The sequence below is a fragment of the Glandiceps talaboti genome, chromosome 3 (genome assembly GCF_964340395.1).
Source record: "Glandiceps talaboti chromosome 3, keGlaTala1.1, whole genome shotgun sequence".
NCBI classification, from domain to species: Eukaryota; Metazoa; Hemichordata; class Enteropneusta; family Spengelidae; genus Glandiceps; species Glandiceps talaboti.
Window position 1 is genome coordinate 7,436,068 of NC_135551.1, and position 18,090 is coordinate 7,454,157.

The following is an 18,090-nucleotide window of genomic DNA, read 5'->3' on the forward strand; positions in this document are numbered from 1 at the left end:
TCTATGCGATAGTGATATAATCTAGTGAACAGGGATCCCATTCGATGGATGGGGATTGCATGCAGTGAACTGTGATGCTATCCATTGGGATGACTGAACAATAAGTCCATGCGGTGAAAAATAAATCCATGTAATTAACAGTGATTCCATTACAATGAGCAGTAGCTCCATGCAGTGAACAGTGACTCTATGAAGTAACTCAATACAATGCTCAGTGACGTGATTCCTTATAGTGAATCATGATTCTATGAAGGGAACTGTCATTCCATGCAGTGATTAGTGATTCCATTCAATGGACAGCAACTCCATGCAGTGAACAGTGTTTCCATGCAGTGATCAGTGATGCCTTGTAAACAGTAAATTGTGATTATTTGAAGTGAACAGTAACTCAATGCGTTGAATGGTGATTCCATACAGTGAAAAGTGATGCCACGCAATGTACAGTAACTCCATACAGTGAACAGTGACTGAATGAAGTAAGTCAATGCAAAGATCAGTGATACTTTTAGCATGAATAGTGATTATATGAAGGGAACAGTGATTTCATGCATGGGATAGTGATTCCAAGCAGTAAAAATGAACACTATTTAGTTAACAATGAATCTATCTAATAGTAAAGATAATATCCATCGAGTCACATATTATAAGGTGAACTAAATACTTCAACAATCCCACTTCCGTTGTTTATTAATAACAACATGAGCACTGTTGATCGTGCCCTTTCCAAGCATTCCACAATAGTCAGACTTAGATTCCTGTTGCTCTTGGCATTGGACATCAACTTCATTCTGAACAGATCTAAGTTTTGCAAGGTCCTCTTCAAAATCTCCGTCATAACGTTTGACTTTTTCCCAGAACGTTTTGTTAAAATATTCATACAATGCTACGTCCAATGGTGATTGTTCTTTAACTATAGTTTCCATATCCGGTGTGATGGGAAGCCGTACTTCTTTACGAACCCTCTGACGTCTGATAACCATATCTTCATATTCCCAACACATCATCTTTCGCAATAAGACCAGTGATTCGTCGTAGTACTCTGTCAACATTACTAAGTCAAGTTCCCTATCGAGATTCCTGATTGAATTATGGATGAACGTATCATTGATTATTTTTGGATTACCTATTAACCTGACAAAATACTCACTAAAATGAGGTGGTTTCAGTTTAATAGTGTAGTTTTTTGAGACGATTGTTTGCAAATACGCTGAGAAAGGATTTGAGAATTGATGAAACTTCATATTCTCGTTGCGAAAGTAGAATAAGGATTCGGTCCTTGTTACTGGTGATCTCAGAATTGTAAAATATTTGCCATTCTTTATGATTTTATCCAGTGCTACTCGACGATAATTGATATGGTTTGCAATAAAGTTGTAACCTGGGAAATTTGTACAATTGTAAGGATGAATCATCACAGTATTATCAGTTGCGTTAATACGTATCGATGATGTGAAATCTTTACTTAGAGCGGCAACAACATCATGTTTTAAACCATACCGGAATAAAAGTGCTGCCATGGTACTGCCACCAGTTTTTACAGTTTTTATGAATACAAAGTCGCGTTGAGGTTTGCATGGGAGTTTCAAGGGTGATGTTTCCATATTTGTTGCTTGATGGGCAACGTTACTTTGCGTGTTAGCTAGGTTTGTCTTTCTGAAAACAAAACAAGTATAAACCCCATTGTTAACAACCTGCATAAATTGTGTTCTTATATTACACGACCAAACCGCATCCGTTTGCTGGCTTTAGGCCTCCTGGCATGGTATGCAGCGTGATTGCGGACATAGTCTGTAAGGTACGCCGTGACGGGGCGCCCTCAACCATCTGCCAACCCCTGTGAGAGGAGGCCGGTGAGGGCGAAACGTCACGACGTATCTTACAGTCTAATGCGGACATAACTGCCATATAAGTTGACGGAGTACTAAATTTAAAACAAAGCACAAATGCACTGAAAATTAATATGCACACTAGTTGTGAATTTTGTAGAATACTACATTTAATAATAAACGACTATGGATTTATATGTATACTATGGGTAGTCCAATCGTAGTCTAAATTATGATACAACACTATTTCAGCTATCCTAAATATCATTTGTACCTCCCGTAAGGGCACGGGAGGTATTAAAAGGGGAATGTCTGTCTGTGTGTCCGTCTGTCTGTCAGTTTGTACGTCTGTCTGTGTGTCTGTGTCATTATTTTCTAAAAATCGGCTGGCTCAATTGTAATGAAATTTGAAATATATAATCTTTAATGTAATGGCTAGACCTGATTAGGTTTTGAGCCAGATCTGTTAATGTTTAATTAGAGAAATTTGCATATTAATGAAATCAACTAATTAAGCAATATCTTAAGACTACGTACTTCAATTTCAATATAATTTAGTATATTCATTAAACATAACATACATTTATCCTATACAATTTGTTGATGTACCTTACAGTGTTAATGAATAATTTGCATAATTAATTATTTTTGGTAATTAGGCTATATCTTAAGAATGTATACTTCAAATTCAATATAATTCAGTACACACATTAACCATAACAATAGCATATGTCCTGTAAAGCTTGTTGATTTACCTTTCAGTGTTAATGAATAATTTGCATAATTGATGATTATTGGTAATTAGGCTATATCTTAAGACTGAATACTTCAATTTCAATACAATTCAGTACATACATTAACCATAACACATTGTGTATGTCCTATAAAGATAGTTGATGTACCTTACAGTGTTGGTAAATAATTAGCATAATTAATGATTTTCGGTAATTAAGCTTTATATTAAGACTGCATACTTCAATTTCAATACAATTTACTACATACGTTAAACATAACAGAGTACACATTTCCTATAAAAGTTGTTGATTTCGGTTAAAGATTTAGTGAATAATTTGCATAATTAATTATTTTCGGTAATTAGGCTATATCTTAAGACTGCATGCTTCAATTTCAATATAATACCTGGTTGATGTACCTATATATAAAGTTGTTGATGTACCTAGTTAATAACTAATTTGCATAAAGTTGTTGATGTACAGTGTTAATAACTAATTTGCATGATTAATGATTTTCGGTAATTAAGATATATCATAAGAATGCATACTTGAATTTCAATATCATTTAGTACATACGTTAACCATAACAAAGCGGATATGTCCTATAAAATTTGTTCATATAGCTTACAGTTTTCATGAAATATTTGCATAATTAATGATTTTAGGTAACTAGGCTGTATCTTAAAAATGCAAGCTTCAAATTTTGTATAATATGGTACATATATCAACCATAATAATACGCACTGTCCTATGAAGTTTGTCGCTACAACATTTACAATACGCACCTGTCCTATGTAGTTTGTTGCTACTACATTTACCTTTAATGAGTATTTTAAATAATGAACGATATTCAGTAATTAAGGAGTATCATGCACTCTTCAACTTCCGTATAATTTGGCACATACATTAACCTAAGAAAGCAGGCTTGTTCAAAAAAAGCGTGTTACCATAGTTTTTTTAGTATAATAAGTTATTTGCATAATATTCCCTTACGGGAGGCAGTCAGTTTATATCTGGTCATGTTTGTAATATTCGCTGCCAAGACTTCAAACACTCTTTATATCTGCTATAAAATGTCATCCCTATGCAGAACCTGATTGGTCGAATACATTATCTATTTAAAGTGGGCAATGAGGTCACATGATGAATCGACAACTAGGTGTCATCATGAGATGATTTATGCTAAACAGGTTCTATTGTAATCTAATTTATGTTAATTGTGCATGTCATTGTGGCAAGGTGTGGCATAAATACTCCCAACTTCAAATAACTCACAATGGCAGTGAGAATAGCTGGAATAGTGTAGTATTTGCGTTAGTTTTGCTAGACTACAGGTAGGCTAAGTTACGTTTAGCCCTACTCATATATGACTGTAGTAAGTCACTTTTGGGCTAATAATCTATGTAAGGATGGTCCTAATAAGCAAGAAATAAGCAATAGTGTCTCACCATAAGAACTTTGTCATCTCGAGTGTGCATTATAAAACATGTCATAGACGCAGAACGGTCGAAATAACTTCAGCGGCCAATAGTGCCGGGCAGTACTCTCTGCACGCATGGGCAGTAGTCTATTTAAAGAAGGTCATGTGATTCGATCTTGACCAGTGATATCTTGTATTAGAACGTTCAGGTGTAATAATTATATAATAGTCCAATATGTTATTAACACATGCCAGCGGGGGCAATATCACAATTTAGAGATTGCACAAGGGTTGGCACTCTTTACCAGAACTTTGATGATACCCTTTGGCTCTGGCATCATCAAAATTTTGGTAAAGACTGCCAGCCCGGGGGCGGGCACTAATTGTGTTATTGCCCGAGCGCATGTGTTATGAATTTTATTGCACCGTACACTCATTGGATCAGTCATTCAATTAGCTACCATTCATCATCATTCGTCATCGATAGAAGAAAAGTCTCTCTTCGATGATGCATTTCGAAATTGTACTTGCATAAGGATCTAATATGAACATGTTTGTAGGAGATCGACAACATTGCAAGTACTCGTGCAAATACCAGGACTACACCACACTCGCGCATCAAAGGGTTCAGTCATAATATTTACAAGGGTCAGGGAATGGGTCACTTTTTACAATCGGCTCTTGGGAGGGGCATATTTTAGAAAATGGGATTAGGGGAGGGTCATATTTTACTTTGACCCATTGTGTTCTTTAACTTTGCATTATATTTGAGGGTTTTGCCAACTGAACACTACGACCTGTTACAAATCCCATTGCTGCCTGCCCCCTTCGTTAGGGTTAGGGTTAGAGTTAGGGATAAGTACCATAGTATTAGCCCATATCATCAATCAACTTGCTGCTGATAACCATGAAGTCAATTGATTATCAGTTGTGATGTGAGAAGTGGGTTTCACAGGTGAAATAGGAAAAGTTGTGTAATCTACTAAGGATAATGTTGTGGTAATACTTATATTAGTCCTGATAGTGTGGGGAGAGTAGCAATTATAATCGTGGGGAGTTCTGGCCTTCTGCTAAGCCAATGAGATCCACACACAGGTATTTATCAATACAGTGCTTTCACATACATTCACATGATGGTAGTAGTGGGAAAGAACCAAAGCCTTTAAAACTTCCAACATGGCGACAGCGGTGGGATTAAGCCATTACCATTGATTCTGCGACTGTTGTCCTTTTCGACTTTTGACTTTTAACACAATGGCATGTTTTGTTGTTTTGTTTTGTTGTTTTTTGTTGTTGTTGTTGTTGCTGTTGGTTGTTGTTGTTGTTGTTTTTTGGGGGGGCTGTAGTTTAGAGTAAAGAAAGTTGAGGGAGGGCCACTTTTAAGCATGACGAAATAGGGAGAGCGACACATTTTATGCATTTATGGTTTGGTTCCATGATTTTTGCAAGACACTTTTATGGCAAGCTTCAAAGAGCCCTGGTGACTTCTCCCCAGAAATTAGTCGAGCAGCACTGTTACGTAACCAAATCGTACCAGTACATGTACTTACTCTTTGTTATGTTAATGTCCATACGCCGACTTTCGTCGAAGGCGTTAAATATTGTCAATAGATTAATGACGTTTATGTTGATTTACAGTTGTCGTCATGCTTACATTCGTATTTGCATATCAATAGTTTTTCGTTTTCATATATCGTTTGTATACGCTTAGGTGAAAACCCACTAATAAAACAATATCGTTGACGGGGATATTTTGTAATATTCGCAAATACTTAATGAGTCGGAGTTTCGGAGTTTTTTTTATGCTAGGACCATCCTTGGATAAAATATTAGTTTACACATGACTGTACTACAGGGTAAGTTGATACTGCCGCACACAAATCAAGTGACAACATCCATCAGAATATAGCCATAAAGCCACTACAAGCCTTTCAAGCAGGACTAAATTACGTTGTATTTCATAGGGTATTACATTTAAAATAAACTACCATAAAGTAACGTGTACACTTACGATAAGACTGGGTAAATTTGCTGTGGTAACGATGACAACCAAAACATTGCAATTCCGACAAGTGCTAACACCATTACTATATATGTCTTCCTCATACTGCTTTAAACGTCACTGTATGAAAAGTACGGAAAGAAAAGAGAGAAAAAAACTGTTGAAATTTTGTGTACTGTTCAAAATGTTGTAGATTATGCAATATTTGTACCGTTTGGTGAAATAAACGCACTTGAATTTAATTGAACATGTCTGCTATTTTGACATTAATGCCCACTATAATTGATCTGTACATGTGGTAATTACTGCTGCCGACGTCAGTAGTTTCCCACGGAGCCAAGTTGACAACATTCTAAGAGCAGGAATAAAAGATAATCAAAACTAACTAATTAAGTGAACAAAAGAACATTAAAAAATAGAACTCTATTCTAACACAGTGCGCTTACACTTTTACTATTTCAACTCAAACAAAAAGCTAAGGAGTCAGTTTGAAAACATTCTAATTGACGTGATATTAAGTTATTTGTAATCAGTTTTATTAACTGATATCTCTGTGGTAAATCATCTGATTTCTAATGAGGGAGGGGGGGGGGCTGGATCGGAGGATTTGGACCCAAGGACACATTTTTTCAACCACCATGACAGCAAAAAATTATTTCGAGAGCAACTAGACAGTAAATTCTTTTTGCCTTGTAAGGGGTACTTATACAGCATATATTTTTGTTTGAAATGTGTGCTTTAAATCTGACTATTGTCGTGTAGGATATTACCGATATCCATAGTCCAGTGTCTGACAATCAACATGTTTTATTTCTTTGACGGTTGCACACACACACACACACACACACACACACACACACACATACGTACGTACGTACGTACGTACGTACGTACATACATACATACATACATACATACATACATACATACATACACACACACACATACATACATACATACATACATACATACATACATACATACATACATACATACATACATACATACATACATACACACATACATACATACACACATACAAATTACCAGGCTTGAAAACATCGATCGAATTCACTCACGGTGGTTGGATATATGACAGTACGTATCCAGGCAATATGTTGAGATAATTAACAACTACAATTATGTCCGTTACTACCAAAAATATGACAGACAAACTTACCAGTGCTGTTGTCAAAAACACGGAAATACCAAGGATAGTAGTTTCGTATCGGCAGCAATATCTAATGTAAATAGTCCACATATGATTGACTACCTGTCGTTTCGTGATAGGTTTTTATAATAACACATACACACACAAAGACCAGTGCATTAATGGTATATATCCTTAAATCTATCCCACAGCTTGGCTATAAGCATATAGGATTAGCAGAGTCCTAACACCCAAATGATGAAACACGATAGTATGTTGGAAACAGAAGCAACACGCAATGTCAGTAGTCCAGATATGAATTGTTTTTATTAATTTATTTATTTATTTATTTATTTATTTATTTATTTAGTCTTAGATTACATGTTTTGTAGACGTAATGTTTTGTCAAATAAAATATAGTATCATATCGTATAGTATCTTAAAGTATAGCATAGCCTAACATGGCATGCCATGGTGTAGCATAATCTAGTATACTATATACAGCACGTTCTCAAACCAGCCCAGAATGAACAATCAGTCATCGGAGATAACTCAGCCCCCCCCCCCCCTTCCACCTACCACAGTGGATGTTTAAAGAGAATTGCCACCAGTCATAGTAGTGTGCTGTATTAGTATGAAATATTGTTATCTTTGCAATATAAGTGATGAATTGGCTGTTGCTATGGGTGTGGTCTTTTTGCTAGGCACATTTACACACATTTCTTGAATGTTTATTCAATTGTCTATTAATCACTTATCTTGGTGAAATACACCAGGGTTTAGCTGTTGCTATGGGCGTGGTCATGGTTGTTAAGGATATTTGCATACATTTTTTTAATGTTTACTCACTTGCCTACATGATGACGTTGTTATTTGACCACACTGTCATTTCGTTGTTGCAATGGGCGTGGCCCATTGTTGCTAGGGCCAAAATGTTTTACAGAAAATCTGCAGAATAACACTTCTAGTAACATCTCACCAAGTTTTAGTCTCATTGACAAAGTACTTTCTGAGATTTAAGTTTTTGACCAAAATTACTTTTTTACACCTAATTTGCATATCACTCATTAGATCATTATATGCTTGATATTGCTTCATCTATACACCCAAAGATGCATCGATATCCCCACCAAATTTTAGCCTAATCTCCTCCATAGTTTTGGGATTAAAGACTTATGACCAAAAAGACACATTTTAACCCTAATTTGCATATCACTATTAAATGGAATCATCATGTAATGAAGAAATCTAAATTAACATGACTTCAGTTTTTATTAAAGGTGATTAAAAATGCTCCATACCACAACCTTGAAAAATGATCTTTATACGTCATAACCAGTAAATGCAAAGCTGACTATTCAATATTGCATGATAAGTGAGAAAAAAAGTTTTAAAATTGGCAATCAGCAGTGGCCCAAGCAGCCATGAACTTGCAGTTACACTGCCTATTGTTCTCCCTTTGGGAGATTATGACGTCATAGGGAGAACCATTTCGTCTCATCAGTTAGTATAGTAAGCAATGGCAGACAATAGTAATTCTGACTTTGATACTCGTCAGAATTAATCTCAGAGTGATGAATCTTCTTTCAATGACGATTTTACCATGTTCGATAGATATATTTCGCTTTTTATGTAGGTGTCATGTCCTAGGATATTAGCAACAATAGTGAAAATGCTAGTGATGTTGGAGAGTATACAGGGTTCAAGTTGATTGCCTATTCAGCCCTTGATAAAACTAGGAGTTGTTACAAGTCGATATCAAAATGCCTCTAATGATATAAACCAGAACATACTGAAGAGTAATAATTCGTATCAAGTATGATGTTTTGATGGTTGATTCTTTCCAGTCCCAGAAGTTGATTGCTACTAAAGTTCAGTGGTTTTGTAGTAGAGGCCTTTGACTTCCTTGGCTAAACAAAAAAATGAGACCAATGTCCTAATTGTGTTGTCTATATATAAAATGGGAGTGACCTGTAAATGTTTCACAGTTTTCGTTGTGGTCTTGTATTGTCACATGTTTGGCTTATGAACGTAAGTTTACATATACTATTTTCGGGCAGGGCTGTCTAGGCGGGTGTCTAGGGCACGATACTCTAGTCCGAGTCTGAGACCCATGTAAAACCTCAAAAACTCGCATTCGGACTGAACAGAAGTAGGTCTCATTGACATGTTGGGACTCGAATTATTGCGTGTTTTTATCATGGTGTACAGGTGATTATTATATATTTAATTATCTGTAGGTGGATAGTGCTGTCAAGTTTTGTTTCGCGGGTAGTCAATCCCGACATTACAGGTGTTTATGTATATCTAGTCTAGCCGTTTTGATTTATTTTGCCATATATGGGGAGATAGTATTTTTGCATTTATACCCACAGACACTGACAATAATCAGATAGTGTGGGTAAATATCGATAAATGTTGGTTAATAAGACCGGTAGATTGTAGTTTTTGTTTACTGATATCTATTACAACCATCAGCAATGTATTTTTTCACAACGCTGTTGAATTTTATTCACCTGTTGTCTACGTTCGTCATAGCCTTAGTGCTAACGACTTCTCCTTATGACGTCACAAATGGTCTAGGTGGGACCGCAAATACCCGAAAACTCTTGAAGTAAATCCGAAGGGAACTGACTGAAGGAAGGTCATTTTAAGGTGTTTGCAGACGCTTTTTTAAAGTTTTAAAACCAGAATACGTTTCACAAACATGTCGTCTAGCAAAATAGCAATAGTGAATGTGAGCATTTTGAATCACCTTCAAAGATAATTATCCAGTAATTAAATTATTTCATATCATTTCAGATGATCCTGCTAAAGATGAGATGAAACTAATAAAGATGTTAAAACGAAATTATGTAAAACACTTCAAGAATCACATACCAATTCCATGGAATGAAAGGTGTAAGCTGAACCTTGAAGAAGTTTACACACAGCTTGAAGTGAAAGAGGTGAAAAGAGGAAATTTTCAAGTCGGCCAGTGTTTGGAAGATGTCCAATCTATTTTTAAGTCAGTTCATGATGGACCAGGTAGTACAAATCGTATTTGTATGGAAGGTGCACCAGCTATAGGTAAATCCACTTTATGTGGAAAGATAGCGTATGATTGGGCACAGGGTAAACTGAAGAAATACAATATTGTTTTCTTTTTGTAAATGAGATATTGCACAACTTGTAACATTTCAGAAGAAATAATAAATCAGCTATTACCTGGGGAGTCAAACATTTCTCAAGAAAGAATTACAGAATTGATTTCAAGCAATAACAATTCAGTATTGTTTCTTCTTGATGGCCTAGACGAAATTTGTAAAACCAAATTAAACAAGACTGAAATTGCTGAACTAATTTCAGAGCAAAGACTGAGCACTAGTACTGTTGTTGTTACCAGTAGACCTCATGAATGTGATAAGTATGTGAGTGAATGTGATTTACATTTGCGTGTGAATGGATTTACAGATGAACGAATGAAAGAATATATTATGAAATATTTCAATGGCTCTGAAGAAATTACTTGTGAGGAGCTATTAAAGGAAATAAAAAGGCAAAAGAGAATTAATAAGAAGGTTTTTAAGAAGGATCTTTTACATAACCCATTGCATGTTTCATTTTTGTGTATTCTTTGGGAACACAAACTGGTGGGAGGTAAATTTTAGTTTCCCACAATACTACCAGGGCTTTACTTTGAGATATTAGATTGTATTCTTACAAGGTACTGTGTTAAGTATAAGATAGCATTACAAGATGGTAAATTGCCCGAAGATATTATAGATGCAAGAAATAAACTCGCTTCAGATGCTGTTAAGTTGTACATGAAAAATGAATCTATATTCAGCAAAGCAGACATCTCATCAGATATCACATTTGATTTAGGTTTGCTAGTCAGAGATGAAGGCCCTAAAGGAGAGGCACAAGAAATGCACTTCTTTTATCATCAGTCGTGGCTGGAATATTTCACAGCTATACATCTTGCTTCTGAATCAAAAGTTTATAATTTTGAATTTCTGGACAATTTTCTTATTGAATCACAGAATCATCTATCAGTTATAAAATTTCTTGCAGGAATTATGGAAAAGAAAGAAACCTGTTACCTCTTTGGAGAATTTTTTGATAGAATAAAAAGTTTAAGTCACTTCAATTCTACTTTTAGTTATCACAACGCTAAATCATTGTCTAATCTATGGAGTGTCATTTTACTATTTTTGTATGAATCTAAATGGGGCTCAACCTGCATATTATACATTTCCCCATTTGTACAAACAACATTGATTTGTAAGGGAAAAGACAAATTTAAATATTATCGTATGTTTACTGAGGTGATGTACCCTTTAGTCAAAGTATATTCTAGAATATGTAATATTGATTGTGTTGTACATCTGATTAATCTTCTACAAGAAATTTCAACTACTTCTAATAATGTAGAGTCACTCTTAGTAGTTGGTCTTAGTCCACATCAAGTATCTTCATTATCAAAGAAATTAAAACAAAGTAGAATAGCCTTGTTTGTAGTGATGTAAGTCAGTGAAGATTATAACACTATACATTATATTGGACAAATACCTAAAATGATACAACAGTCTGAATTGTATGACTTTTCAGTTTACATGGATTGTAATCAGGAAAATACTGTTATAATTCAACCTTAGATTGAGTAAGATTTCTCACTAAGACCCACCTTATGGTATTCGTTTGTAGGTTTTTTGGTACAATACTGCTGCATATACTGTAGAATGACAAGGAAAGCCTGATATACAATATTATTGAGTTGGTTTTTCCTATGTTTAATTATCAGTGTATTTGTCTAGTGTTTGGAATCGGCCCAAGCCTACAAAAAACAAGGATGACCATTCATATTAGTTTGGCCGTTCGGGGGCGCTATTGATATCATAGGCAGGAGTACATATTCCCATCCATACAATACAATTGCATCTGATCTGGATGTCGTGAGATAATGAAATACACTGGATTAATGAGGTGTAGTCTAATATCATGTGTGTAGATAATTAGACTTTGAAAATCCTCAAATATGTGACATTTTAAACAATCGTTTGCCTCATATCATAATTGCAATAATAACAATATGGAAGATGAATATCATTTCTGTTTAATTTGTCCATTTTATCATGACCTCATAATTGAATATTGACCTCTTATTAGAAATTTAGCAAAATATAACAAAAGGACCAGCAAAGTTAATCCAACAAAAAACAAACAAAAAATGACTAAGTGCATCTAACAAGTACACATGTATGGCTTTTGACCTTGAACATATAGGTTGAAGTCGAAGGCCAAGGTCTCATGGGAATGTTCACCATACAGAAAATCATGTCTCCATTCAGTCACGTTTTTGTCAGTTATGAAATACTTAAAGGCCGTTGACCTAAGGTATTGAAATACAGATTATCATTATTTTAATTATATACAGGGATTATGATCAGGTCAGTAAGCTGGCAGTTTATGTGACTTTGCTAGAGACTGACAGTTTGAAATGTCTTTATATGCAAATAAATGAAACAGGAATTACAGACCAATGTATTATATGTGTCTGTGTGTGGTAAGATGACTATAACTCCTCTACAGTATTTTAATAATCAATAATTGCACTGTGACTAATTTATATGTATTTTGATTTCATCTCAGTGAAATGTGAATTCATCCATAAATATGTACACTCATGTGATTGGATTCAATTCATCCCACTTTCAACTGATCCCATTTTCATCTCATCCCATCTTTCAAAATCACATAGTAAAGTAATTTGCAGATCTTTGCAATATGGTTTATGTATACATGTACCTTAGTTAACAGTTTCATTTAATATCCCTCCCTTGTTTTGGTAGGAAAACCAGACCTTTTACAAATATTGAAAAATATAACAAACAATCAGTCCAGAAATCTGATGCACAGAAATTGGGGTGAGTTGACACCGGGGTGAGTTGAATTGGAACGAAATGATGTGTCACCTATATCCGATTATAGATTATATAACCCATTCATATATCATCCCATCACAATAACAGACTACAAACTCAAGTCAATTCTGTCTACAATTGTTGTATTCTTTATGTATCATAGCAACTAGAATTCTGATGGTAGAAGTACATATACACCATATAAACACAAAAACTATGTTAACAAAATAAGCTATAAGATTTGAAATAGGTACAAAAATTCACAAATAGTTCTTTCCAAAATAAGTTATTATTTAAAAATTTGTCCATAATAAAAATAGAATCTCCAGAGGCTTATATGCCAATATAAAAATATATGATTTATACAAAAATACAGAAAATAGTGACAATAAACTATGAATATTATCAATTCTTGGTTGATAATAATAAAAACCATTTCGGTAAAATATATATATAATTGTGTGAGTAAATGAGCAGTACAATTAAACATAACATAATTGTACAGAGTGCTGTGTAATACTTGAAGGTACTTTAAATTGCACAATAAAAGTATAAAGTTTACAATATAAAACATGACATAACATTACAGTGCATTGCATTACAGTGCATTTACTGGTTATGACGTATACAGATCATTTTTCAAGGTTGTAGTATGGAGCATTTTCAATCACCTTTAATAAACACTGACGTCATACCTTCTCTAGAAATATGTTGATTATAAAGATTATGTTTAATTTCAGTTAACGATGATGCTGCATATGAAATATTGATACGTAAAAACATAATATAAACAAGCTTAAGGTGATACATTCAGTAACCCCCTCTGGCCAATGGAATAGATGATGCAATTTAGCCGACTTAGAGCCATTTTTGGGTGGAAAAATGAGTTTTGGTCAAAAAACTTAAACTCCAAAACTATTGGGTAGATTGGCCTGAAATTTGGTGGGAATGTTTGCTTGGGCATGTTAATTTACAGTTCTTCATTACATGATGATTCCATCAGTGATATGCAAATTAGGGTTAAAAATGTGTCTTTTTGGTCATAAGTCTTTAATCCCAAAACTATGGAGGAGATTGGGCTAAAATTTGATGGGGATGCATCTGGGAGTGTATAGATGAAGCAATATCAAGCATGAGTGATATGCAAATTAGGTGTAAAAATTGTTATTTTGGTCAAAAACTTAAATCTCAGAAAGTACTTTGTCAATGAGACTAAAACTTGGTGAGATGTTACTAGAAGTGTTATTCTGCAGATTTTCTGTAAAACATTTTGGCCCTAGCAACAATGGCCACGCCCATTGCAACAACCAAATGACAGTGTGGTCAAATAACAACGTCATCATGTAGGAAAGTGAGTAAACATTCAATAAATGTATGCAAATATCATTAACAACCATGACCACACCCATAGCAACAGCCAATTCATCACTTATATTGCAAAGATAACAATATTTCATTCTAATACAGCACGCTACTATGACTGGTGGCAATTCTCTTTAAACATCCACTGTGGTAGGTGGAAGGGGGGGGGGGGGCTGAGTTATCTCCGATGACTGATTGTTCATTCTGGGCTGGTTTGAGAACGTGCCGTATATATAGTATACTATTATGCTACACCATGGCATGCCATGTTAAGCTATGTTATACTATAAGATACTATACGATATGATACTATATTTTATTTGACAAAACATTACGTCTACAAAACATGTAATCTAAGACTAAATAAATAAATAAATAAATAAATAAATAAATAAATAAATAAATAAATAAATAAAAACAATTAATATCTGGACTACTCACATTGCGTGTTGCTTCTGTTACCAGCATACTATCGTGTTTCATCATTTGGGTGTTAGGACTCTGCTAATCCTATACGCTTATAGCCAAGCTGTGGGATAGATTTAAGGATATATACCATTAATGCACTGGTCTTTGTGTGTGTTTGTGTTGTTATAAAAAGCTATCACGAAACGACAGGTAGTCAATCATATGTAACTATTTACATTGCCACTACGAGACTACTATCCTTGGTATTTCCGTGTTTTTGACGACAGCACTGGTAAGTTTGTCTGTCATATTTTTGGTAGTAACGGACATAATTGTAGTTGTTAATACACGAATAAATAGCTATGGTTGGCAATTTTTGACTGGGAAAGTTGTATAGGTAAATAACATCACTCGTAATTTGGAGATACGAGCACGTGATGTCACTCGTACTTCGGAAATACGAGTTTGTACTTCTGATCGTACTTTGCCGTTTGTAGGACAAAAATATTTATTGGAGACTGAATTGCATGGCGAAGACTTCTATCCTAGCAAAGATTCGATCAACTTCCCTGTGATCCGAGTGTGAATGAAAAGTATCACAATAACAAACCATCACGCAACTCGACTGAATTCTCACAACTTTTGAGACTGAAAATGACTGGCGTAATTTTTTTGGCATCGACCAACGACGCTCGGATAGATTGTACATAAAATCATGGACTCTGTAGTCTATGGTCAAAGGAAGTAAGTATTCGTCCAGGGCAGTCTGGCAATGCCCCCAGCGATTGGTTTAAAACACTCAGCATTTGCTATATTCAGTTTGTCCGATTTAATATGACACGTCATTGCATGAATGGAGGCTTCTCTCGTTATGGCGACTTGGGGCGAAATATGAAGGGGGAAGCTTCTCGAAAGACCTCCCACCACACACACACACACAAACAAACAAACACACACACAAACAAACACATACAAACAATCAAACAAACAAACACACAAACAAACAAACAAACATAAAAGTTAGGACGTGTGTAAAGGTATGTGCTGCTGGCATGGACACTCGCCAATATTGTCAATGTCCTGCAACTAGCTGTGAACCGATTGTAAGGTGTCAATGGGGCCATATTGACTTATTCTGCATGTAAACACGCTTATCAGAGATCCTGGACAAACTGCATCTGTTGGGGGCGTTCTATTTGTAGGTGCTGAAAGCAGTACGCTTTAACGTAGGCCATTTCGTAATGTGAAAAGACTCACTCACGTTAATTTCTTTATCAAAGGACATGAATTTCACAGTGTGTACAACTTGTGAAGTCTACATCGCCAGAGATGATGGTCCCGTAAATAATGGATGTTCTTGTGTGGAGTCAATTGAGTTCAAAATTAAAAGTGTCTTTTTGAAATAACTTTACCATCTTCAAACAACATATTATTTTAAGTTACTGGTATAGTAAGTACACACTGTCACTATGACTTATCTGAGCTGGGGAAATACTTACTTAGCCTCACACAGATCAACAGAAATGTGTACAGACATCACTTAATAAAGAAAACAGGCGTATATAAGGGTCAAAAAGACAAAAAAGATAAATGGTTATCATTAAAAATAATTAATTATATTACTTCGTGCTATGTGTGAGAAGTATATAATAGACATTTGTAGAAAGACAAGGCGGAGCCACGTTGTTTATCTTTCCACCGGTGTCTATTGTACTTATGCCCGACAAGATCACTGGATGGCAGGATTAGTCTATCCATGGATGTATTAGTGAGATCCAACCCTTGCTAGACTAGTCTAGATTAGGATAAAGTACACACTGTGCCACCTCTTGCCAGGCTAGGTGATGACAGAAGCGTGCACATTCGAATGGGGATACACACGGCATGCAACAAATAACCCAAACATTATATTTCCATATTCGGAGGTGAAACAATAGACACTGGTGGAAAGATGAACAACAAGGCGGAGCCACGGTGTTTATCTTTCAACCGGTGTCTATTGTACTTATGCCCGACAAGTTCACAGGATGGCAGGATTCACCCCTTACTGTGCAGTCATTACTCATTTCATGGTACAGTAGTATGACTTATTTTTAATACTACTTGCCACAATTCACAACTGTTTTTCTCCGTAATTAAGTTCTCGTAATTTTGGCAAACTATTTTGGTCCGGGTCGTACTGTTGCATTTCGTTCTTGAGACAAATGGTTTCTGATTTTGCTGGACTGGTTTTACTTGAATTGCAAAGGTCAACCCGATTCACACCTTCTAAATCCCCCATTGTCTTACACTATCCAATACTGATAAGACTTCAGCAGCAACACAGGCAAGGAGTTGGTTATCACCCACTACACAAACTTTAGAGAGGTTTAGGTACACGTTAGAACGCGTACCTGTACGGAAGCAAATCGTGCAGACGTACAGGTAGTGACGCGTACAAAGTTGTGTTTAGTTACGTGTTCAGAAGACAAACTTTAAAGACAGGGGAATTTGCACGGCAAGTTAGAAATGACGGAAAACAGTAAATAAATTGTATTCGATCAGATTGGTAATTTGTTATCATTGTAATCATTTTGACGATGTAAAATCATTAAATTTATCGGAAATGTGCGAAACTTTAAAAAAATGTTTACATGTAAGTAATCATGATCGTGATTGAGCGTTTTGTTTACAACCTCGTTTCGAGAAATGACGTCAGATTAATCACAATCATTTTTAGGCAAATCGAATGCGCCCCAGGTGGTATCAGCTTCGAGAGAAAATTCATGGGTCACATGTTCAATTTGAAGCGTCCTGATTGGTTTATTCTATGCCGCGTCCTACCCCTCTGTATTATAGGTTTAAGCAAGGAATACCTTTGAGCTCGAGCACGCCACGCAGCGGAGCTCGTCAGCTGTTGCGAGCACACTAAGCGTCGATTTTGCACCATGTCTATCCGTATACTTTCTTTTTTCTTTATTCTTTTTTGGAGTCTTCCATATTTATATAAACTTTTTTTCTGCGATTATTATAAAAAATGTTTCATTTTTTTAAAAGACCAAATATATGATTTATACAAAAATACAGAAAATAGTGACAATAAACTATGAATATTATCAATTCTTGGTTGATAATAATAAAAACCATTTCGGTAAAATATATATATAATTGTGTGAGTAAATGAGCAGTACAATTAAACATAACATAATTGTACAGAGTGCTGTGTAATACTTGAAGGTACTTTAAATTGCACAATAAAAGTATAAAGTTTACAATATAAAACATGACATAACATTACAGTGC

The 18,090-nt window shown here is 35.2% G+C and overlaps 2 protein-coding genes across 2 annotated transcripts; one reads left to right on the forward strand and one right to left on the reverse strand.

Moving 5' to 3' along the window:
* Window positions 1-662: 662 nt before the first annotated feature.
* LOC144432976 (galactosylceramide sulfotransferase-like) lies at window positions 663-1,601 on the reverse strand. Its single transcript, XM_078121290.1, has one exon. The coding sequence runs from the start codon at window positions 1,599-1,601 to the stop codon at window positions 663-665; it is 939 nt and encodes a 312-aa protein (XP_077977416.1).
* Window positions 1,602-5,820: 4,219 nt separating this feature from the next.
* Window positions 5,821-10,284, forward strand: LOC144432977 (NACHT, LRR and PYD domains-containing protein 12-like). The gene is made up of 2 exons (XM_078121291.1): window positions 5,821-5,836; window positions 9,935-10,284. Exons 1-2 carry the CDS (start codon window positions 5,821-5,823, stop codon window positions 10,282-10,284), a joined length of 366 nt encoding a protein of 121 aa, XP_077977417.1.
* Window positions 10,285-18,090: the final 7,806 nt, after the last annotated feature.